Genomic DNA, 26,140 nt, shown 5'->3' with positions numbered 1-26,140 from the left:
TGGGCTCAAAATGCCTTTCAGCTAAGAAGCAGGTGTGTGTGGAAATGTAAAACTACAGGGCTAAGTCTCTCTCTATTCTGAGAGCTGAAGCCTACTAGCCTTTAAGAAAGAATGGTACACAACAGAACTGGAGGGCCACTGGTTGCAGACCATTCACTTTCAAAGCAGCAAAGTTAGGATTTCAACCTCTGTGCCATCCTTCATTGTTCCTCAGTGAAAGAGCAGGGGATGGGAATCTCCCCCAAGAAAGAAACCTGCATAAATTAACCAACCTCTGACAGAAATAGAAGAGGGCTGAGGGAAAACATTCTCCAAGGAAACACAGACATCTAACCTAAGAAACTACAACAGCTGCCCACATCTGCAAGAGACAGAGAAATAATAGCTGAGCAGAGTCAGCCTGCCAGGCCCTTTTACTGGATGTATAACATCACAAGAACTTTGAATTTTTCCTGTTTTCATCTACTTCTAGCAGGACTCAAGCATGGAGAGGATTCTCAACTTTCTCAAAGTATGTTTTTCATACATTAAAAAAAATTAAACAAGACCATTTGAAAAGTATATTTATGCAATATAAAACAGTTTACTCATTTTGAACATTGTTACCAAGCCCAAGTGTACATTAAAATATATTTACCCGTTATATGTTTCAGAGACACCTGCGAATGGTTCATTCCCACATTTAGAAAACATAAACACTGTGTTCAGTAGTAGAGCCACTGAGCAAGTGCCTAACATGAACTTGATTATGTTTTTGCAATCCAGTTTGTACTTGGAAACCAAGATGCCACTTATGATTTGGCCTAGTGCTGCTCCTGGAATTAAAACAATCCCTAGAGGAAAATTAGACACCAGCAATTACACAAAAATGTAAGACATAATTAAGCAATTTAGGATAATTTCATATTTGAAAAATCAAATTTTATTTATCCTGAGTTTTTGTCATTTTCAAACTATATTACTGGAATTTCAAAAGGCATGATTAAACTTTTATAACAGTTCTCAGAAAAATAACAAAAATTATTCTCTTTAGATTTATATTCATGCATCTGTGGCCTCTCATTATTTAGCTGTTGTTTCAAACTTCTTATTGCCAAAGGCACTGCCCAATCTTAGACTTTGTGGTAGACACATCAAATTAATATAGCACTTCCTCACACACTCAAAGTCTGCACCTTTTTAATGCACCCTTCAGTCAGCTGGAACCAGGAGCGGCGCCAGGGTTTTTGGCTCCCTAGGCGCAGGGCCGGCTCGCCGGTCCCGCAGCTCCGGTGGACCTTCCGCAGGCTTTCCTGTGGACGGTCTGCTGGTCCCGCGGCTCCGGTGGACCTGCAGCAGGCGTGCCTGCGGGAGGTCCACTGGAGCCGCGGGACAAGCGGACCATCCGCAGGCACGCCTGCGGGAGGTCCACCGGAGCAGTCTGCCGCCCTTTCAAATCCTGGTGCCCTAGGTGACCGTCTAGGTCGTCTAAATGGAAGCGCCGGCCCTGGCTGGAACTAGAGTGATCAGATGTCCCAATTTTATAGGGATAGTTCTGATTTTTGGGTGTTTTTTTAATATAGGCTCCTATTACCCGCCACTCTGTTCTGATTTTTCACCCTTCCTATCTGGTCACCCTAGCTAGAACCTTCCTCCACACAGTTTACTGCTATTTTAAGCACAAGATTTTCCATTATGAGTTCCAAGGATGTGCAGATACTGGGCGTTTTTGGTCCTCCAAACCCCTTGTCAATTTCCCTACCCCATTTTCTGAGGAATTTCTGGGGTTAAAAAAAACAAACGAAGAAATAAAAGGATGAGACCTGCCAGGAAGACAAGGAAGCAGCAGAAGTAAGTACCTTCAGCAGTGATAGCTAAATGGGATAAGTGGAATCACAGTAACAACTGAGGTAACAACTCCTGCAGGGAACTCCTTCACTATGGTCAAAGAAGCAACAGATTGAAAGGTTCTAAGGGCAGTAATTGTGGTGTGGGGTAGCTCACTGATAACCAAGAGTGTCCAATTCCCCTCTGCTCAGCCCATGATGCCAGCCACCATCACACACTTGTTAAATTTTCAAACAAGCACCTTTGTGCTTTCTCCCATTCTGTCCCTCATGTTTTATAAGAGCTTCCCATCAACATATGCAAAACTATTTTATTAACCTCCTTAAATCTCTGCTTTTCCGTAATGCCCACAAAATCTTAACAATTAGGCAGTGGACTCAGCGCATCAGAAGCCTAATTGTCTTTTCTAACCACACTGCTTTTCAGATTGCTCCATGCAACTGAATATCTGATTTGAATTAATTCATTGCATGGTATTTTAACTTGTATTTTTCTCAACATGTTCATTCACTGTTATTTTCCATCCTTCTCTAATCTGTATACCCAAGTTCTTCTGTATTATTTCAGTCCTCCCACTTTGATATGATTATTTCATTAAGATGCTGTTTAATCCCTTTTCTAGGCCATTAATGAACATATTGGTATTAAAGATCAGATTTAACACAGAAAATTGTGGTGGCATAAAATAAACCCCACACCAATTCCACTTCTCTTTTCTATCACAAAGGAATTCTACACCCCACAACTGCTGGGAGCACAGAAGATGAGTGTCCCATGGAAAGAGAGAGCCAATAACAGGGGTCAGGGAGCAGCCAGGCCAGGGGATATAGGGTGAAGGGCAGTTGGAGGGGGAACAAAAGTGATAATCACCGCAAACAAAATCCCCAATTGCCATTTCTTCCCCTCTACCCTAAAATAACTTTGAAGTTAAACAAACTCCAAGTGACATTCAGATTATTATTTAATTTCCTATGGATTAATGCTTTAGCTGAGTCTATCCTAAGAAAACCATAAACGGCATTCACCAGAGGCAGCAAAGGTGGAAGCTGTTTTGTCAGCATGACTCAAGACATTTTTATTCATATATTGTCTGTTGAATTAATTTAGATGGAATATATGGGGCCAAAGAATCAAAGGTGTTACTATAACCCAGTTACTGTTCAACATTAATTTTAAACAAGGTTCAGGGTTTGATATATGGATACTTCATCCTACTTAATATGGAGGGGCATGAACCAGTGTTCACATTGCACTTCTCATCAGTACCCGGAATGGGCCAGGAAAGCTAATGATCTAACCAGTGGACCAAATTTGGAGATAAATCCTGGTCGTGTGCCAACTGAGGCCTTTAGGAAGAAGAAAAACCTTGTCTGACAGTGACTTAGATGGTATTAAAGATGATAATAACTGCCCTTTTTAGAGAAAAGAGATACAGTTAGTTGAGATGGGCTGGAACTGTTGTTCTTGCTCATGTTGTTAAAGTCTGGTCCCAGTTCCTAGATGACAAAATAAGACAAACGCTCACACAGAAAGGGAGAAAACAGAATAGTAAAGATAGAAAATCTGATTGTCTTTCACTTACAACCTCACAGCTGGAAAAACACAGGCAAGGTACACAGTTTTATCAGCTACTCTAAGATCTGTCAAATTTGTAACAGCTTCAAGCTGTTAATGTGTTGCTTTTAGCTGCCTCTTTCTGGTCACAGGCTTGCTGCAGTGTTGCCAAATAAGCAGTGTAGGCCAGCTAAGCCAGATTAAACAGAAGTAAAAAGGAGTAATTCTAATTAGACAGAAGTAAAAAGGAGAGAGACTGGAAAGAGAAGAAATAAGGTAGAAAAGGAAAAAGAATACAGTTCGGGGGAAGTGGAAGAGACAAAGTCTCACATTCCAGGTGGTGTTTAGGAATCAGCCAGAGCTGCTGGAGATAGCAGTGTCATCTTACTCCTTCCCTCCAACCTGACCTGCTCAGGACATCATTCAGCATTAGGGTGAAGATGATCCAGGGTCACTGGAGATGGTGGAGGTGGCAACTAAGCTGGTGAAGTTCATGTCAGTGGCCAATTTGTCTTCCCAAAGTCTTCCTCAAAGGACCCAGAAATGGAGTGGTGGTTAGAATAGACAATCCCCCCATTATTTTGGCCACCAATAGGCTTAATTTCCAACATACCAGTTTTGATTCACTGATTTCTGGTTCCACACTTTTCTTGTTCCTCAAGCATGATCTTAACACTGTACTTGAGGATCAGCAGGCCTTTTTGTTTTGACTAATTCAGTCTGTCTCTGTTTTGCACCATTTCCCATCAATGTTTGTTGTTACAGGTTATTGTGACATTTATGAATTTACACTCATTTTTTACAGTTGAGCTCACATTTAGGGTAAATTTGTAGGCCAAATTATCACAACACTATCTATCCCTACGAGTGATAAAAATGCCTGGAGTTCTGTTGATGCTATAGCTTCTTCTGGTAGAGTTGCAACACTAGTGAATTACAGGTGATAGATGTCCCAGTGCAGGCAAGGGCACTGAGTGGAACAGTGTGGGAAAGAGTCCACTGCTGCTCTGAAGTTACCATTTTGTAATAAAAAGACAAATTTTTGCTAAAAATATGTATATATTAAAAGTTAGAGAAACTCTACAATTGCAAGTACGTACCAATCCCAAATTAATTTCTCTCCTCTACCAGCTAATTAACATAGGCAGCACAATATATATAGCACAAGATATTTTTATTTAAAGAAATTAAAAAATTGAAAAGTCACTTTACCTCCTAGTGTAGCTGAATAACTGGATGACTGTCCAAACTGATTTTCTATAAATTTTGGCAGAAATGTGGCAAAGCCAGTGGCAACTAAAGCTTCTGTAGAAGCAGCTATTATTAAACACATCAACACAGGATTCTTCAGCAGTATCTGGGAAAGAAAAGCTTGTTTAGTATTCTGTACATTTCTTCACTATAGTATTACTATTACTGAATGTGTTTAAAAATAACATTTTAAATGTGTGCTGATTCCCAAGACTTTTAAACCAAAGTATTACAAACCCTGAAATTCTGAATATGATTTTCTACTCTTCCACAACTGAAATAGATTTATCATAAATTAGTCTCAAATGATTATTTTTCTCCAGTACACATGAATTGTCTATTCTAGTTTTAGATGTTTGAGTGATACGATTTCCATCAATTAGACTGTGCTAAAGCCTCCCAAAGGAAAAGATCATATTGCCAGGGAGACTAAATAACAAGAGAAAGCAAAGTTTTACTTTATTTTGCATCCTCTTATGTCTAACTATATTCTATTGGGAGGGGGGAATTTGGGGGCCAAAAGTTTATGAGTGATTAGGGAGAAGCAAGGAGATAGACTATATCTACTCTGCGCTTTTGTCCTTAAAACTTTTGTCACTCAGGGTGTGAAAAAACAAACACCCCTAACCAACAAAAGTTTTAACAACAAAAAGCATTGGTGTGGACAGTGCTTTGCTGGCAGAAGACATTCTCCTACCAACAAAGCTATGTCTCCTCATTGGGGGTGGTTTTATTTTGCTGGCAAGAGAACTCTGGCATATACAGGATGCCATCCAGGAAGAAATTATCTGGCTGGAAACTGATTGTCCTCCTATTCTGTCTGCCACTGCTATGAACAGCTGAGAGTATTTACAGAAGCACCTGGGTCTGTCGAGGTAGAACATTAGAGTTCTTCTGACATCCAAGGTATGCAAATGTTCTTCCTCTCTGCTTGTATGAAGCTTTAGATGGAATACAAGCAAATAAATGGGGTGGTTTATATGGTGAAATGAAACCACCTTTAGGACGACCTTTGGATGAAGACACAGGTAAATCTTTTCCTTAAAAAAAGATTGGATATGAAGGCCCCAGCATTAAGTCATGCAGGTTCCCTACTCTTTTGTTAAGGTAATGGCCATCAAAAATGCCACCTTCATTGACAGATCTATAAGCATGACTCTGGCCTACTCCTCTCACATCTTCAGTAATAACCTGTGAATGAGCAGGACTGGTGACAAACAGTAGGTGAGTCTGCCTGACCACAGCTGTTAAAAAGGCAATTGTCACAGAACACAGGCTGTAACCACATAGAGAGCAGAACTGCTGACAGTTTCTGTTGGACTTTGTCATAAATATGTCTACTTGGGGAAACCACCACAGCTGGAAGATGTATCGAGCCACATCTGGTTGAAAAAAACACTCATAGTAACTCATAAACAATCAGCTCAGGTGGTCAGCTAGGTTGTTTTATACACCCAGCCGATAAGATACTTCTAGATCTATTGAGCTGTCAATACAGAGCTCCCAACATTGCCTCTTGACAGAGTGAAGAAGAGTGGGCTTCCCCTGCTTGCTGAGTTAGAACATTGCTGCCTTGTTGTCTGTAAGGACTGTTTCCCCTGATCTGCAATAGAAATACTTGGCATGCCACTCTGGCAGCTTTCAGTTCTCTGTCACTGATGTGTAAAGCTAAGTCTTCTGAGGACCATACACCCTGCATTACTAGAGGATTGGTTGGTTTCCCATTCCAGAGCAGATATATCTGCCACCAGCATGAGTGTCAGTTGCAGACAGGTAAATGGAACACCTACTCCACCAAGTCAAGCTCATGGTAGCTTGGTAAGTTGACTGATCCCGGTCATCCCTGCAGAGTTCTGAGGCTCAGTGTGACATACTGAACCACCTAAGTGCAAGAGGCCATACATCCCAGAAGTCTCAAACAGTTTTGTGCTGTTGTGACCAGGTTAGTCTTCAAATCTATAACAATTGATCAGATTCTTCTGGACTTCCAGGCAAAGGCCTTGGCTTGAGATGAGTCCAATACAGCCCCTATAAACTCTATCCTCTGGATCTGGGAGAGGAGAGACTTTTCTGTGTTGACTAACAGTTCCAGAGCTTTGAATGTTGACTAGATCAGGGCAACACTGCTCTGAACTTGCAGTCTGGACTGGCACTTGATGCATCAGTTGTCCAGGTAGGGATAAAATTGAAATCCCAATTCATAGGGAATGCAGCTACTACTGCCATAACTTTTGTAAAGACCATGGAAGCTGTTGGCAGGCCAAAAGGTAGTACATTGAACTGGTAATTATTTTAATTTACCAGAAATCGGAGATACTTCCTGTAAACTTGATTGATTGCCACATGGAAGTAGGCAACTTTTAAGTAGAGGGCACTATATCGCTCCCAGTGACCCAGAGAGAAGCTTCGGGAAGCTAGGTGATGATGTGAAACTTTCTCTGTTTTAAGAATTTGTTGAGCTGATGTAGGTCTAAAATTGGTCTGAGACTCTCTCCCCCTTTGCTTCTGGGATTAGGTAACAGCAGGAATAAAACCCCTTCACTCTCAGACCACATGGAACCTCCTCTTTGGCTCCCAAACAAAGGTTCAATTGTACTTTCTGGATAAGGAGTTTTTCATGAGAGTGGTCTCTGAAGAGGGATAGAGAGAGTGCGGAAGGGAGGTGTAAAAGCAAATTGGAGAGTATATTCCACCTCCACAGTACTTAAGACCCATGGGTCCGAAGTAATTTGCGACCAAGCACCGCAGAAGTGGGACAGATGGTTTGCAGAGGTGAGGGAGTTTGAGTCTTGAGAGATGGAGACTGGTACACCAACCTGACCAGCCCCTCAAAATGGCTGCTTTGTACTTCCCAGGTGTATTGAAGGGCCCAGAGCTGGAGTTGAAGCTGTAGGAGTGGAAGGCCTAAGCCTATAACCCCTGGAGATTTTTTGACAGGTCCTGTATATGAGCTGATGTAATTGCCACCCGGGATTCCACTTTTCTTTCTAGTAGATGAATTGACCAGTTCGACAGAAGTTCAGCAAGGGGGTCCATGAGCAAATAAATTAATTTTCATGTTGTAATGATCTTTCTCACTGGAAGAAAAATATGAACCAGCCCTGTGATAAGTCTTTTCACTGATTGATGAGAAAAAAACTGTACTTCCCTCTAGTGGAGGATGAAATGCAGGTATCACTGCCAAATGGATTTTAACTGAAGCAAAAGATAGTCCTGAATGCTTTAAAGATAACAGGGAATATATAATTGTAACAGAATATTGACATGGAGCAATTTTTAGACTTTGCTTAATAAGAAAAATGTTTAGAAAAATATTTCCATTTGGCAGTGTATGTAGTCCTAGGGGATAATTTTCTACTCTGAAGAAGAATGTTCTGTATCTCTGAAGAACACTCTCTGTCTACTGACAATATACAGATATTATCCAGGCCATGCGATGTAAAGAGGCTGGGTTTGGGTGGAGGATCAGACTGTGACACTATGAGAACAATGTTTCTGAACTGGGAGTGTGATAAATTGATGATTTGACAGTAGCATTAGATCTGAGAACCAAAATTGGTAAGGCAAAAGGGGAGACACCATTATAACTTAAGCCTTCAATTGTCTTATTTTCTGTAACACCTCTAGGATTAGGGGAAATGACGAGAAAGCATACGTCAAATGACATGACCAAGAACTCATGAAGGCATCTGTTAGGGATCCCAAACTCTTTCCTGTTTGAGAAAAAAATATCAGACTTTTCCCGTTTTGAACTGACACAAATAAATCTATTTGGAGAAGTCCCCACAGCTGAAAAATTTGTTTTACTATTACATTTTTTAATTCCCACTCCGGGGACAAGGACATTTTCCTGCTCAATGAGAGCTGTCAGACTGATATGATTCTCAATGCTCCAGTCCCTTACTTTTATAGCTTCTTGGCAAAGAAGGTCTGATCTCAAACCTCCCTGTCTTTAGTTTTTGGATGATAAGCAGCTATGGAATTATCCATGAGTATATGGATTGAAGAATTCTTAATGCTAGATGGAAACACTTTGCAAGCTAATCTCAATGCTCTTAGTTCTGGAGCATGTATGTGAATCATGGATTCTAGATGAGATCAGAGGCCACAAGTCTGAACATCGAAGAAGGTGTCAGGCACCTCCTCCCACTAGTAAGGCCTAGTATTTGGGGTAGAGGTCAAATCCAGAGGTAGGGTCTGGACTGGGCCAAGGGTAGCACTGGAATCAAGATCTGGGGAATGGCCAAGGTCAGAACCAACATCAGACTCTGTAGATAAGCCAGAATCAGTACCGTAGCTGGAGTTGAGGTGCTTTTGGAAGGGACTGGAAGGGCGAATTGAATTCCCACACATACTTCTCCCTATATCATCCACCTTTCCATCAAGGATAAAATTTGATCTGGAATCAGCTTCTTCAGTGACATACAATGGATTGTTGGTCTATAAACTGACTTGTTCCATGTTTAAATGGTCTCAGATGTACATTTGTAATCTTATCCAGATTACAAATGTACATGAAGCCATATGGCCTAGAAATTTGAGGCATTTTCTTATTGTTGCTTGAGGGTAAGTACAGAAATCATATTTGTTTTTATTTTTTGAAATCTATCTGATGGAGGAGTGCTCTTGCTGCTACTAAGTCCAGGAGAGCTCTAATGAACTCTGTAGATTGAGACAGAATCAGAGCTGACTTTTTAAAATTGATCCTCAAACCCATGGATGAAATTAAATGAATCCTTTTCTTTCCTGAAACTACGCTTGTGTTCATGAATTCCCCTGCACATCTATGTATGGGTAAATGTGGATTCCTTGGCTGAGTAGATGGGCTGGTACTTCTGATGCTTTGTGAATACCCTCAGCGCCAATAAAATTCAAACACTCTCAATTGGTAATGATTCTCCAGAGCCAGAAAATGTAGGTGCTTGCTGTGTGGGGGGTACATTTACACATGAAAATAAGCATCCTGTAAGTTGAGGGTAATGAACCAATCCATGGGATCTACAGCAGCGATAACAAGAAATGAAAGTTACCATATGGAATTTGGCACATTGAATGTATTAACTGAAAATCCTGAGATCTAGAATCAGGCACAAACTTCCTTTCTTTTTCAGTATGCGGAAATAAAGAAAATAGAAGCATATCCCAATATATTCCTAAGGCACTAACTCTATTGCCCCAACTTAATTAATGCTGTACTCTCACACTCATGAAGGGTCTAGAAAGAGAGGCAGACCACTGCGCAGATTTCAGGATGCTTGCAAAGATGATTTAGAACCCTTTGGAATCTCTGTTGATGATTGGGAAAGAAGGGAAGAATGCTGCTCTGGTTGGCAGAGTCAACTTGTAAATAGAGTGAGGCACTTGAGGTGTACTGGATCAAACTTTGTGATGACTGGCATCAGAGGAGGAAAGAATCTGCTGCTTGGATTCAGAGCATTGCTAGTGCTAGTGCATGGGTGTGCCCTACCTGTGGACTGTCACTTGTGCATCAGACTCAGCAGCCATCAAAGAACTCGTTGGTGCTTATACCATGCTCTGTAAAGAGTGACAGTGCCATTGAATTAGTTCATCTATCTCCCGGAACAACACTCTCATGACAGTAGCCCTGAAAGGGGACTAGAATGGGTAGGATGAAGGGATTGAAAATGAATGATTGATATAACCTTCACTGATGACTTGAAGGACCCATTGATCTGTGATGACCATCATCCAAGGCTCCTGGTAATCAGAAGGATGGAAACCAAATGCTGGAGTAAAAGGGTAAAAGATCCTTGTAGACTAGTCCAAAATCCTTAACCAATGCATCAAATCTGATGTTTGATGTGCCTGGCTTGACTGATCAGTTATAGAAAAAGAAAGTGGTACTAAGTTCTTTTTCTGATATCTGTGTCTCCTTCTGAATTGCTCAGAAGGCCTCTGGTGAGGAGGAGGAGGAGATGATTCTACATGTTTCTACATCTAAAGAATGAAGACTGAGGATGAAACTGTTTCTTTTGAAACATAGTAGTATATAAGCCAAGTGATCTGAATGTTGATCTTGAGTCTCGTAATGAATGCAGAGACTCATCAGTTTTAGTACTAAATAGATTGTGGCCCAAAAATGGTAAATCTTCAGTGGTTGCTTGTACATCTCTTGGTTAACCTGATGAGCATCTCATCATAATACCTGTGGCTACTGCTCAAAACACCACAATCTGCAGCATGTAATGCAGTTTGAAGAAAGATTTTAGCAATCAGTTGACCCTCTTCACAAAGAGCTTTAAATTCATCTCTAGATGCTCATGGTAACTTGTCCTTAAAATCTATCCCACTGTAGGTAATCATATTTGATAGAATAACTTGATAGGAAGCTGAAATGTAGCTTTTCTTCCCATAGAGATCCAGTCTCTAGGATGCTTTCTCCTTATGAGTAAACTTTCTTAATTGCTTAGATCTCTCATTGGCAGCAGCAATAACCAATAATGATAAAGCCAGATGGGTAGAAGAATGTTCATAACACTTGCATGGTACCTGGTATCAACAATCAGTGTGTTTTGAAGTGGCTGAAATGGAAGAAGGTGTCAGGCACCACCTCCCACTAATCAGGCCTAGTATTTGGGATAGAGGTCAAAGCCAGAGGAAGGGTCTGGACTGGGTCAAGGGTAGCACTGGAATCAAGATCTTGGGACAGGCCAAGGTCAGGAACAAGTCAGAGTCTGTAGACAAGCCAGAATCAGTACTGTAGCTGGAGTTGAGATGTAAGCCAGGGGTCAAAGCTGGGTAGTCAGGATCCAGAGACAAACCAAGTCAGTATTGTAGACAGGGTCCAGATACAAAGAGGGTCAAAGCCAACGTCCAGGTCAAATCCAGGCTACAGGAAGGGTCAGGAAGCAGAGGCAAGGCTAAAGAGAATCAGTAACAGGGCTGCAGCAAGGTCAGAGTAGGGCATGGACTAGACTGGAACAGGACTCAAGCAAGGCTGGGGCAGGAACAAGATCAAGAGCAGGCTGGGAATCTCAAGAATATGATACAGTGCGAGGCAGCAAGAGGATTCCTGGCCAGGTAGTACTGTTGCACAGATTGATCTGCAGCTTTAGTAGGGTTGGGGAAATACCTGAGCCTGGAGGTCATCTGACCCCGTCTTGGCTTAGGGATAGGTTGCTGCCTCATGCTAGAGGGCTAAGTCACTGCAGGTTCTGTTGGAAGGGTAAATCAGTGAAGCTGGATTGTTCCTGCATGCCTGAGTGGTTACTCACCTCAGCTCTGTTGGAGGGGTAGCTGAGCGAGCAGCCCTGGTTTGGCTGAAGGTTTGCTTCACAGCAGGGGTAACCCAAAGATCTTTTGATAGGTGCAACATCTCTTCATTATTGGTAGTTCAATGCTGCTTTGGGATGTTGGTTCTAGGATATCAAACAATTTATACACTTTCTCCTGAATGGTCTCCAAAGGAACTTCCAGTGTTTTTGCAATATGCTTCAATAATTCCTGACAGGGTTTAAATCATCAGCTGAAAATTGTGTATCATTAAATAGTTTAATCAAGCAAGGGAGAAAGACCAAGTGAATTGGGAAGACTCTCTTGATGACCAGATATTTCACCATCACTAACAATTTGTTGCTCCTTCATTTCTTAAACATGAAAAGGAGAATGATAAAACTATGAGAATTTGCCACAGGTGACTTAAGTATAGATCTCGTATATTATGGGACAATGTTTCACAAAAACTGTGATCCATGAAGGCCAATAAGACCATGGTTACAGACCATTTGGGAAAGGGACATTTGGCCAATATGGAGGAAACCAAGGAGCACAGTGAGAACTAACATCCTCAGATCTATTAAGAGGTCCTTCCCCATATGCCTCCTTAGATTATTTTGTTTCCGTCAATCAGATTTTGGGTTTTTTTGTGGAGAACTCCTATCAATCTGAAGAGGAGTCAAAGTCTTTGGATGAAAAAGTTTCTAACACCAAAGACATGACAGAAGACTGAAGGACCTGCATGGGACTCATATCCTTAATTGTATTTGTATGTTGATTCAAAGAGATTTTCATTACAAGTATCCTCACATCTTTTCAGGGAGGGAATCTGTCTGGCACCAAAATTGGAGAAACCTTCAGGAAAGATGACTGGGGTTCTGGAGTGATGCTGATATCTGGCGAAGGCGCAAAAGAACCTTTTAGAGCTCAAATTTAATTGTAAAAGTTCCCATCACTGAGGACACTGTGGCTACGTCTCTCTGCTTTGAAGCTTGTCCTGTGGCTGAAACTCAATGCAGGCTTTGATAAAAGCCATGGTGCCAACAAAGGACTCACTGATGAAGATCATCCTGAGTGTTCCAGTACTACTAAATAAGGTAGATGATCTTCTTGATCTCCTTGCCAAAGACAGAGAAGGTGTCTGCACTGGCTTTCTGTTACAGTGTGGCACCACCTGCCCAGGTCCTGGTTATTTTCCCTTTCAATGGCTGCAAGGGCTCCTCAGAAGACCTCCTCTGTACTCCTGAGTCTTGGCCCCAAAGACAGGGCTCAGTACCAGGAAAAGTACAGAGTCAGAGCCACAACCTTTCAGGTGTCACTCACCAACAGAAGTTGGTTCAATAAAAAGTATTACCTCACCCACCCTCTCTCTCTAATATCCTGGGATCAACACAGCTACAACAACTCTGCATAAAGTCAGAGCCACTCAGTCCTAAGGCAGCAAGGATCCCTGACTGCTTTGATGGATTTTTCTGAATTCCTTTTGTCTTCTTAACTGCTCCTGAATAAGATGTCACATCTCTGGTCATAGGAGAGCTGGAAGGATCAGTTATGAAAAAAGAAGCCTCTGTTATCATGGACCTTTCTATAAAAAAAAGTGTCAGTCCAGGCTGCTTCTCCTTTGGTTTGTGCTTCTTGAAGGACTTGCAAATTGCACACTTAGCAATGATATATTCCTTACCCAGGCAGTAAAGATATTTGTTGCGGCTGTTAGAAGAAAAATCCTCCCGGAGGAGGGATATGGTTTGAAACCCAGAAATATATGTTCTGCTATAAACTGTGCGCTTCTCTCTCTCTATTTTTAACCAGAACACTCACTCTTATTTATACAAAAAAAAGAATCAACAATCAGTTTACTCACTAAATAACAAGGTTCCTACAGACTAACACTATGTTGTTCAACTCACTTCCTATGGCAGTTCAAAGGAACTGCATGGCGGTTGGGGTCACTGTGCCCTTTATGACTTAAAATGGGGGAATGCAGGGGGATATACGGCGGAAGCATAAGCATGCACAAGCCCTACTAGATACTGCTACAGTCAACATTCTGAACTTCTGTGAGGGGAACAATGGACACAATAAGTGGGATCCACATGTGCAGTAACAAAGAACAACTCAAGTTCTTTCACTAAATGAATTTTTTAAATGAACTTTTTAATTGAAATGAAACCCCGTCTAAGGCATATCTTTTTTGTTAAAGAAAACACATCACTAAAGGTAACTAGACAACAGCATTATCTATGAGTTTTTTTAAAAATCCACCATCTTGTCAAATAATGCAATATTGAGAGATGCTCTACGAAACTGTCTTTAAAAAATCATTTTTGAATTACAGAAAAGGTGTCTAACTAGTTCCATTTCTTATTTAACCTCTTAGAACTCATTAACATGTTTCCCCTCTCAGGCTGCAAGAATGAGATTGCAAATCATAGGTAGTAGTCTCAGGAAGGAGAAATTACATATCTGATGTTGTTGTCTAATGATTTATTACATATCTAATGTTGTCTAATCTGCAAAAGAATTACAGATTTGGGATTATATTTGGCTCAAGGGCAGTGAGAACTCAGATAATATTTTTACAAGATGCTTAAATGCCACTCTTACCACACACTATCCTTGTTCTACTCTATCTATTCCTATTCTGAGCAAAAGGGGGAAAGCATTAAAAACATTTTAAAGCTGTACCCACACCTCTGCACTGAAAGTGGGTGGTAGAGTGTGGATCCATTACACCTTTCATCCTCAGAGAACAAGTTAATAGTTGTCTGTCTCCAAAAACAGACTAGTTGCAGTCTTCACTCTTGAGGACAAAAGATTCAGATATGAGTATCTAGCCAAAGGTCAGTTAAATACAAAGATTCCTCATGATACAGTAGTAACAGAAGCGAACAGTAACAACACTCTTTTGGCAACTCCAAAGCATAGTACATCCAAAATACATATGTTGTATTTAGAGAGAGATCCCATAATTTAAGGTATATAGGCTGCTGTACATCTGTAACAGAAAGGTCAAACCTGGATTCATGCCCAATGTATGATGGAAGAATAATGCTTTGAAAAAGTATAGTCAGTCTAACCTTATAGTCATGCCATGTTAAAATTAGTCTCCTGAAGTAACCAGAGATATACATGGATGGTTCACATAAGCCTGACTACTTTTGGGGAAAAAAGTACTATTTTAACCCACTTTATATAAAAGCCTTTGCACTACAGAGGCAGTTTGCTATCTGTATGTGTTGTGAAAGTCTTTGCATGGTTTATCATTAGACATCGATTCTCCTATTTCATAGTTCATAAAAGCTCTGTTGTAGCTAATATCTGATGTTTGATTTTCTTTTAAACTATTGACTGCCCTTTCTTCCCAAAAAATTGTTTTGACTGGAAGAAAGTTTTCAGGGTGAGGTTTTCTAAACATGACTCAAAGATTCCAATCTTCCCCCAGAGTAAACAAGATACTTTGCTTACATGGCTCAGTGACAGACTTGGAAGCTCATTCAAAACTCCATGTTTTGAAGGGGTGGAAGCTCCCCAAACACCACTTGACTGTGGTTAAAATTATACTGCATGATACAAACAGAAGATCACAATGTAACATGGATACTTTTGTCACTATCCAGTATCTATTCGTATGGTCTTGTCCCAAGATAGTACTGGAATATTTCCCATGCAAGCCCCTCTGTAAACAGAATTGAGTTTTCTACATGTCTATGAAGCTGTTAGCTCATTTAAGTGGGTCAAAGTATCTCAAAATTATGTAAACTACCGTAATATGCAAAGAACAGCTAAAAATCTTGCATTGACTTTATTGTTTACCTTACCAAAAGAGCCACTGGAAAATCTTTAAAATTTTTCCCAATATTCCTGTCTTCAACAAATGCCTCACTTCCATCATCATGAGTTTCAGAAATTTTTTCAGATTGTACTTTTGCTGTACCTACAGAAAAACAAGTTTATTTTACACAATGAAAACAAGGAGCTTGTAACAAATTTATCTTTAATTAAAGTGCAGTATTACAACAAATGCTCCGTTTCCCAAAAAAGGAGACATCATGTAGATTTTACTAGACACTGCAACAATGCAGAATGAAAAGCAGATCTATAATGCATTTCTGTGGAAAGTAGAGCTCTGCTGAGTGTATCACAGTAAAAACATCAACGGCAAGCATGAGAGTTGTTGGTGTTATCAGGCCCATCAAAAGATATTTCAGACTCATTGAACCCTGTCCTGGTCATTTTACTCTATCCATATCACCTTTCTGCACCCATACTTATAACTTTCCTCTTCCTTCTCTCCTTTTTTCTGTCATTCCCCACACAGAATGTTTTTTAAAAAATATTTTGGGAAGAGCCTGTTCTTTTTGTCATACTAGCTGTACTAACAGAAAAGGCTTTATAAAGCTCCTGAGATCTATAACCCTGTCCTAGGATACTCGGACATGCCTCACTGCTCTGCCTATACAGCAAGACAGGAGGTTGAATCTGAATCAAAGGCTGCAATGCAAGACTAATTAAGTCAGTAGGAGATGTTGGGTACTCAGGTTATTTATTTAAGCACCTAATATGGACTTGGGAGCCTAATGTGAGGCACATTTTCTTTTGGAAAACTTTAGCCACCACATCATTGATCATTGGCCTGCTAAACCCAGGGTTGTGAATTCAATCTTTGAGGGGGCCATTTAAGGATCTGGGGCAAAAATCTGTCAGGGATGGTACTTGGTCCTGCTGTGAAGGCAGAGTACTGGACTCTATGACCGTTCAAGGTCCCTTCCAATTCTATGAGATATGTATATCTCCATATAATTACTTCCCGTTTCCCCTTGCCCTCAGCCTATTTCAACTAGACCCTCAATCCTCCCGCCAGTCCTATTTCCCAGACCTTTCAAAAACCCTCCCACAGTCAATTGTCTTCCTCCTGCCCATCAAGCTTTCTAAGATTTCACTGCTTACCTGTTACACAAAGCTTAATTAATACCCTAACTACAAGACAGTATGCCTGTTTTTACCAATGGTACACTGAAAGCACAGAGCAATTAAATTAGCAAAGAATCCTGTGGCACCTTATAGACTAACAGACGTTTTGGAGCATGAGCTTTCATGGGTGAATACCCACTTCCTCAGATGCATGTTGAGCAATTAAATTATTTGCTCAACATCACACAGTAAGCCAAGTGAATGGAACAGAACCTCAGAGTGCCCATTCCCAGTCCACTGCTCTAGCCACAAGCCCAATCTCCCTTCTAATAGTTGGTTGATTAATAATTAACATTTACCTGGTAAGTGCTTTGGAAAACATGAAAAAGGTACTATCAGAAGCCATGTTCCAAAACAGCACAAGAGAAATGCTATCCACCATGCCCCAAGCCACCGGGGGTCATCTGGATCAATCTCTGTGCTAGAAAAGATTAATTTGGTAAATGCAGATTTAATAATGACACAAACATCTTACTAGTCACACAGAATATTTCCCCAAATTATTATGGCTTTAAAAGCTATACACTCAGTTTCTCCCATGGCACTAGGAGAAAGCCTCCCAGTACCATGCTTTTTCCTCATTGTTTTTGGGACTTATTAAATTCTATTGTTTTACTTTTTTGTACAATAAAGCATTCAGCACATTATAAACATAATCAAGTCAAAATGGAGATCCTTGAAACAGAATGTACTGGACTGACTAATAAGGGAACAATGAAAAAACAGGTCTTGGTAAGGTGCAATGTCACCACCACATCACTGACCACTAAATATATGTCTAATACTATTCAAAACAATTCTGAATATCTTTACCATTAGTGGATTTTTACACAAGGTAAATGTGAATTAGATACTAGTCCCATCACATTGAAGTTGCATAAGTGAAGTCACAAAAGTCAGGAAAATGAAAAAGCAAACAGCAACTATAACTCAGCCAAATCAGGATTGTGAGAATAGCTATATTGGATCAGTCCAATGATCATCTAGTCCTGTATCCTACTGCATTTCCATAATAGATTCTTCAAAGAACTCCTCACTCCCCCGAAATGGAAAATTATGCAATTACATGCCCATGGGAGAGGTTTCTTCCTAATCCCAAGAAGTTAGTGGTATATGTCCTAAATCACTGAGGAATGATAACCCATACAGATTTTTTTTAATCTAATGTTACTGTTGGAATCCTGCAACATAACCCCTGAAATGAAAGAAGTGAGATCCCATTCCTCATATCACCACTAAAGGAAGTTTCTAGACAGAAAATGTTCGTGTGCTGAGAATGCAGGTTTGGTCTTATTTTAAGGTTGATAAACAAAAGAAGTAGTAACCACCATCTCCAAAAGCTGGAACTAAACTCATGTTCCTGATTATCAAGGAGTAACTTTTCTCTATAGAAAAGATTAGAGTTTAGGTCTCTTTTCTTGGAAGTCATTAGGGAAGACTAGGTTGTTGCCTAACAGGTCAGAAAGTGTTTCAAAAAGTCCACAGGAACAATCTTATGTTCTCTGAAGGAAAGAGCTATTATATAGAGTGGAGCTCAGCTATTTCCCCTCTCATGGCAAAATCAATAATCCTCAATGAAGACATAGGAAGTACCTGAATATTTTAGTAGATTACCATTAGAAACAAGGAATCAATAAAAATAGCACTCTGTCGGCTGAACAGAAGAAAACCAGAACATTGCCTTGCCTTGTTTGAAGAGGGGCATCAATATAGATATTAAGCAGCTGCCCTCCCAATACATAGCCAAGGGCAGGACCCAGCAATGACATGGCATAGCCAATTCCTAAAGAGAAAGAAAAAGAAGAAATGTTTTCCGTGTCACATCTCAGCAGGACATACAGTACTAAACTGTAAGGTTAAAGAAAAAATTAAGTGTGTAGACAACAGTAAAAATTCATAGACACACAATAAAATACAAAAAATAAATTCCATGGCATTTTCATGGGAGGGAACAATCATATTTATACATTCAGTGTAATGATTTATAGAAATCAAAGATCTGTAGAAATCAAAATATACACTTGTCCATTATACTATTAATATCTTTAACATGATCTTTTACAACTACTATTTACAAGACAAGGTGGGTGAAGTAATAGCTTTTATTGGATCAGCTTCTGGGTATTTGGGTGGCCCGTTCCATGATGCAATCTACTTCTCTGGTGGAGTGTCCTTATTTGGTGAAGACGGTTTTAAGTGTGTTAAGGTGTATATCTCAGACTTTCTCCTCAGAGCATATTCTGTGCTTGGCTGTAAATAACATATTTTTCTGTGTTTGGGGTGGTTATTGGATCAATGAAGGTAGGTGATGACCTTTGAGATTATTGTATATGATAGTCAGTAGGGTTCCACTGTTGAAACTGATCATTTTGTCCAGGAACTTGATGCTAGTGTGGGAGTGTTCTAGAGAAAGTTTGATGAATGGATGGTGGTAGTTGAAGTTGTGGTGGAAATCTACAGGGGATTTTAAACCATCTGTCCAGAAGATAAAAATATCATTGATATATCTCAGGTAGATCACTGGTTTCATGGTGCATTTATCCAGAAATTCTTCTTGAAGGCGGTCCATGAAGAGGTTGACCTATTGGGGAGCCATCCTGTATCCATGGCTATTCCCATGGTTTGGGTAAAATATTTGTTAGTGAATGTGAAATGGTTAGGAGTGAGGATGAAATGGATGTGTTTGGTGATGCGTTTGGGGTGATATCTGAGGGTTGTCCATTGTCTTGTAAATATTTGAGCCAGACAGCTATGCCAACATTGAGAGACGTGTTGTTGTAAAGGGAAGTGGCAACCATGCTGGCAAGGATGATGTTCTGAAGGAAGCTGTTATTATTGCAGTTTGTGGAGGAAGACAGTTGTGTCCTGAAGGAAACTGGCACTTGTGTGATGAGTAGTTCGCAAATGGTTTCTAGGAGTCCCAATATTCCTTCTGTAAGAGTGCCACTGCCAGATACGATGAGTCTGCCTGGGTTCCCTTGTTTGTGTATGCTGGGAAGCATGTAGAAGGTCCCTGGGGTGGGTCACAGGAGATGAGTTTGTATAGTTTCTCTTGGAGTTGGTTGGGGAAGGAGTTGATGATATCCTTAAGTTCCTGGGTAAATAGTGGTGTGGGAGTCACTTTGAGTTCTTTAGAGTAGGTAGTATCAAAGAGTAGTCTTTTGGCCTCATTAATGTAGTCATCACTGTTAAGGACTACAATGAGGCCCCCATTGTAACTTACTAAATTTCTCTTTTTGTTCCATGACTGCAGAGGTGTTAATGGGCCATTCTACCTTGAATTGTCCCTTACAATATGTGCTAGCTATTTATGCTAAACAATCTGTTCCACCTTGCCTTTTGCTGTGATGTTCAGGGTACCTTTCCCAGACCTAAAGAACTCTGTGTGGCTTGAAAGCTTGTCTCTGACCAACAGAAGTTGATCCAGTAAAAGATATTTCCTCATCCACCTTGTCTCTCTAAAATCCTGGGACTGATACACAGGGCCGGTGCAAGGAAGTTTCGTGCCCTAGGCGAAACTTCCACCTTGCATCCTTCCCCAGCTAACCCCGCCCCCCACCCAGGGAGCAGCAGCTAACTCAGCCCCCCACCCGGGGAGCACTCCCCCCACAGCAGCTATCCCCTTCACTGCGACAGCTAACCCCTCTCCCCCACATCTCTCCATGGCAACTAACCCTGCCTGGGAAGACTTCTCCCCTTCCCCCCCGGCAGCTAACCCTGCTTGGGGAGACTTCTCCACTTCCCCCCCCGCCCCCAGCAGCTAACCCTGCTTGGGGAGATTTTCTCCCCTTCCCCACCAGCCCCCGCCAGCTAACCCTGCCTGGGGAGACTTTCCTCCTCCCCCCCCCAGCAGCTAACCTTGCTTGGGGAGACTCCCCCACCCCATCACCAGCTAACCCTGCCTGGGGAGACCTTCCCCCTTCCCCCCGCCCGGCAGCTAACCCTGCCTGGGAAGACTTCTCCCCTTCCCCCGGCAGCTAACCTTGCCTGGGTAGACCTCCTGCGGAAGCTAGGCCTGCCTGAGTAGTCCGCCCCAGCTCACCTCAGCTCTGCCTCCTCCACTGAGCACGTTGGCGCTGCTCTAATTCTCCTCCCTGCCCAGGCTTGCGACGCTGATTGGAGGATACTTAGAGCTGGGCTGTGTGCTCAGCAGAGGAGGCAGAGCAGAGGTGAGCTGGGGCAGGGAGCGGTTCCCCTGTGCGCCCCCCCCTCTCGTTATTGCAGGCAACCCTCTCCGTGTTCCCCCCCACCCAGCTCACCTCCACCTCCTCGCCTGAGGGGGCTTTTAGGCTCCCCTAACCAGTAGGCACCCTAGGCGGCCGCCTAGTTTGCCTAAATGGTTGCACCGGCCCTGCTGATACAGCTATAACTACACTACACTGTACGCATCTATTATTTAAGGCTTTCTTCTTCCTCCAAATAGTTTCAAATCTGTAAAAGTAGTTTTGCATTTACACAATACCAGATTTACATTACTGCATGCATTTTGCCTAAAAAGAGATATGTGTTATATGGAACAGAAAGCTTGCATCCCTACTGAAAGAATTGCATAGCAAATAGCTAAGCGCTTGAATTATATGGCTACTTCTCTCTGTGTGTTTCAAAGCACTTGAACCTTGACATGTTAGGTAGCATGACTACTACTTTTAGCCTTAAACGTAAATGTTTTAAAGTAAAAAAAAATACCAGTCTGTTTGAGTGCTTAAATTATTAAGAGAACACACCTGTAGCCTGGAAATTCTAAATAAAAGCATTATATAAGTAAAATGAAAATGTACTTTATTTTTTTAAATCTACTATGACCAGAAGTCAAGTGTCTGTGTTAGCAGCTCTGGCAGCTGTAATATCCCTAACACTTGAAGAACAGTAAAGACGACAGCTCCCTGTTTCCTTTAGGTCTGATTGATTCAAGAGCAATGACACTGTACACTTTCAACACATCTTGCTAAGTCATTGGAGCGGGAGGAAGCAGAGGCAGGGGTAGCTAGTCTCACTGAAGAGAGCTCTTTTGTCCACCCAGAGAAGCAACACAGACAGTTCTTTCCCTGCAAAGCTAGAGAGGAGAAGAACAAGCAGCATGCTTTCTTGATTTTGCCTTAGGGCAGGTCTACACTGTAAAGAGATGCTTTCTTAACTCAGGTTAGCTAACCTATGTTAGTCAGCTTGATTAAAATAGTTGTAAAGACACAACAACTCTTCTTTTAACTTGTATCAGCACCTCTAGTTTATCCCTATATACTTTAACTTGAGCTGTTCTGATGTCTCCAAGTTACTATGTCTTCACTGATACTTTAACCAAAATTAGCTAATCTGAGTTAACACACTTTTTCCTCTACTAAGTATAAGCATACCCAGGGGTGGCTCCAGGCCCCAGCACACCAAGCATGTGCTTGGGGCGGCATGCCGCAGGGGGTGCTCTACTGGTTGCCAGAAGGGCAGCAAGCAGGGCTCCGGTGCACCTCCCGGCTCCCGCAGGCGTGCCTGCAGAGGGTCTGCTGGTCCCACGGCTTCGGCGGAGCCGCAGAACCAGCGGACCCTCTGCAGGCATGCCTGTGGGAGGTCCACCGAAGCTGCGGAACCAGCGGACCCTCTGCAGGCACGCCTGCAGGAGGTCCACCAGAGCTGCAGGACCAGCGACCGGCAAAACGCCCCCCGCAGCATGCCGCCATGCTTGGGGCGCCAAAATGTTTAGAGCCGCCCCTGAGCATACCCTTAGTCTTTTTTAGGCCTAATAGCCACAATATCAGAGAAACATAGCCACTGGGGAGTACAGAGACACACACCAACTTTCAACCAAATATTCATGACTGATTACATAGAAAGGATTTTTGCTAAAATTCTGTATAATGTTTTCAATTTTGCTGCATCAGTGATCTGGCCCAGCTGTGCAACTTGCTTGTAGGCTGAAATTTCTGGACTGAATTTGTTAGGGATAGGACTGGATTTCTTACCTATTCAACACTATCTGAGTATCTCCTTAGATAACAAGGGTGAAATATTGGTCCTGCTGAAGTCAGTTGCAAAACTTCCATTGACTTCAGTTGGATCAGGATTTCTCCCCAAGTTTGTAGGACCCTTGGATCCAGGAGACTTAGGATGAGATTTTAAAGACTTATGATCATGAATGGGAACTCACTCTAAACTCTGAGCATGTGGAGCGGGGAGTTTTACCTGCCTAATAACTGCTGGACTACATCCTAAAATATCAGCAATCAAGTTATTTTCCTTTTCATACCAGATAGAACTTTGGTTTTGCTGTTTTAGAATGCACTTAAATGTGCAAATGGAAAAGAAAGAATGTAATTTAACTCTTAAAATAAATTTGGTAAATACCTAAAAAAGAAAAATCATGCTTGAGTGCCTTTTTGTGCCTAACAAAGGTTTAACTAAAAACAGATGCCTTAATTCAAAAACACACACAATGCATAAAAAAAACATACACTAAATCTGTCTGGAAAAGCAAAAATATCCTGTAGGCATCCTGTAATACATTAATGCATTCTTGTGTACAGTAATAAATTATCAGCTCAAACATGGAATGATTAACCTAGTTACTTAGCTATTTGTTATATTTCCCTTCTAGTTTTGTCATGTTATTAAAATAGGCTGCGCTTTTTAAGATGACACTACTTTTTTCTCCTACAAGTTCACATGTTTATCTGAAGTCTAGATGAGGGTTCGGCAACCTCTAGCATGCAGCTCGCCAGGGTAAGCAGGTCGTCCTTGGGAATTAGCTCTTCGACCCAGGAGCGCCCTCTGCAGGCCAGTGATCCACTTGTCATTGGCCCCCGTGTTCCTCCCTGGACTCCAGTGCCCTTATCTCAGGGTTCTGCCTCCTGCAGTACCCCACAATCTTACTGAGTTTCCCCATCCCAGGGGAATCCCCACCCTCTATCCTCACATCGCCTCAGTTGTGGCTACTGCCAGTCTCTGTTTAGCCCCCGTGCCCTGCAGTCTATCAGATGATCATCACAGGCAACAAGGGGTTTGGACTGGATGCCTTTACCCACCTCCAGCTGCCCTCCTACAAGCCCACTACCTAGGAGGCCTAAAACTAGGCCCTGCAGCATGGGGAGTTACTGGCCTAGGGCTTCCCAGCTCCTAAGGTCTTTCCCCAGCCCAGCCCAGCCCAGCCAGCCTGCCCATCCGTCCGTCCCCTGGGTGAGTTCCCCAGCAGCCAGGCCTGTCTCCCTCTCAAGTCAGAGAGACACTGCTCCCTCTGACTTCTCTGGCCTTCTTATAAAGCCCAGTTGCTTAGATTGGGACATGGTCCCAGCTGCAGCCACTTCACCCAGTCAGCCGGGGTCTTACTCCTTTGCCCAACCCTAGCCCTCTGCAGGGCTTTTCCAACCCCTGCCGGCTGGAGCAGGTGTTCGCCCCACTACAGTAAAATATGAAAATAAGAATCTGGGTGAAGTGTTCAAGATACTGTGGGGTTCATCCTGACCCACCCTATAAAACAAATAAAAAGCCAGTCAGCAAATTTCCAACCTGCTGAGATAATAAGCATAGACTTGTCTGTTTCCAAAACATCTACATGCCAACCATTACAGCAACCACTGCAGAAATGATTTCTATATAAAAAAGTTGTCAGCAAGCAAATCTATTACTTCAGCTATTTAATGAGAAGTGTTGTGTTTACAACATTTATGATCACTTCCTACTAACAGATTTTTTTAATTACAATATTTATAAAATGTTAATTCAGCAATCATTTGCTACCAATTTAAATGTTAAAACAATATTACCTATGTAGAGAGAAGATTTGTGTTTTGGGACACTATCATCAATGAAGGCTGTGCCCAAAGTGTACAGGGGAGTTCCTCCGACTCCCAGTAGCAGCTGCGCCAGGATGAAGACATAGAGGTAGTTGGAGAGTGAAGACTCTTTGCTTGTATTGCAAGTGAAGTTAGCACTGCTAGTTCCTGATACTTGACAGGTATCTAAAAAACACATTTATAGAGACATTAATAAAATACAGTTGACTGATTCATCATATAGTTTGTGCTTATAAAGGTAAGGAAGCACCTTGTATATAATGCATTCTGTAGTTAATAGCACAGGAGTGCTTGACTCCTAGTCTTCTAATCCCAGCTCTCATACAGATTTCCTGTGAGACAGCAGACATGTCACTGAGCATCTCTGTGTCACAATATTCCCATATGAAAAATGAGGATATTTCTCTACCAGACACGGGAAAGTGGGAAAATTGCTCATAAAAATGAGTGGCTTTTTAATTTTTGATTGCCCAAATACCCTGAATTAAAACTCTTGTTTAGAGGATGAGTTCTGTATGCAACAATATATCTAACAGAATTCTCTGATACCACTGTAACCTACAATACTCCAAATTAAAGAACAAAATATAGAGAAATGTATAGTTTAAAACAGATATTATTGTTTATTAATCAGTGCTCCAGCTGATATGGAGCAATACTGATAGGCACTAAGACACCCTCAAGCCCTCCACTGCTTAACTAAAAATCTTAGAGATTGAGGATAGGAGATAGAAGAAAAATCCATTTTAAAAGATTCAAACACCCACTATTCCTCCCCTGAAAAAAAAAAAAAGAATTAGGTTTGAAAGAAAGTGTTCCTATTTTATATGTTACACCCTAGCAATCTCCCCATGACAACAAATGTCATGGATTTAACTCCTAGAATGAGGAAACGACATTACTGGTATTTCTCTTACACATGCACACAGGGCAGAAGAAGGAATTGTGTTAATGCGCAACTTTTTTCAGATACCTAAAAGTTAGTTACAAGTAATAGTTAGCTTTTCCTTGCTTAAATGAATTCTCTCCCCTTTTCCTTCCCTCTGGAGTATTACTGCTTTTCTACAGACATCAAACAGCCTTAATCTTATTTGACAGAATAGAACAAAAGTATGTGCAGCATTCTTTGCAAATGTCTGTACACATGTGCAATGCTGAAGAGAAAAAATTCCACTCATTTGACAGAATGGCTGTACTGGGTAATTCTCAGCTATTGTAAAAAATGTTTTAGAACACTTACAGTAAAGAGAAAGTGATACAAGTAGGTTATATTTGTCCACAGAATACAGAACAAACATTCAGAATCATCCCTCCAGAAGCATCAATAAATACCAATTTCTACAGCAGTGTTTTATGAATTAAGCCAAATGGTACTTTTTGACCCTACCAGGGCTAGCAAAGGAGCAATATGGCTGGCATAGTATTTCTCTAATAAGCAAGCCATATATTCAGCATCAGAAAAGAATAGAATTATCTAGTGATCATTCAGAACCTAGCATGAATTCTTGAAGAGTTAGGCAGAA

The 26,140-nt window shown here is 41.4% G+C and overlaps 1 protein-coding gene across 1 annotated transcript in view; it reads right to left on the bottom strand.

Moving 5' to 3' along the window:
* SLCO4C1 (solute carrier organic anion transporter family member 4C1) overlaps positions 1–26,140 on the bottom strand; it is a 97,126-nt gene that overhangs the window by 29,860 nt on the left and 41,126 nt on the right. Inside the window, exons 3-8 of the mRNA XM_030567869.1 lie at positions 24,588–24,782; positions 18,526–18,622; positions 17,139–17,260; positions 15,687–15,802; positions 4,594–4,738; positions 638–833 (exon numbers count right to left, since the gene is read on the bottom strand). Of these exons, the coding sequence (XP_030423729.1) occupies positions 638–833; positions 4,594–4,738; positions 15,687–15,802; positions 17,139–17,260; positions 18,526–18,622; positions 24,588–24,782 (871 nt within the window). The remainder of the gene's footprint in view (positions 1–637; positions 834–4,593; positions 4,739–15,686; positions 15,803–17,138; positions 17,261–18,525; positions 18,623–24,587; positions 24,783–26,140) is intronic.

Source organism: Gopherus evgoodei, chromosome 6, assembly GCF_007399415.2.
Source record: "Gopherus evgoodei ecotype Sinaloan lineage chromosome 6, rGopEvg1_v1.p, whole genome shotgun sequence".
In the NCBI taxonomy this organism is placed as follows: Eukaryota; Metazoa; Chordata; order Testudines; family Testudinidae; genus Gopherus; species Gopherus evgoodei.
This window is presented reverse-complemented; position numbering and strand designations above follow the sequence as displayed.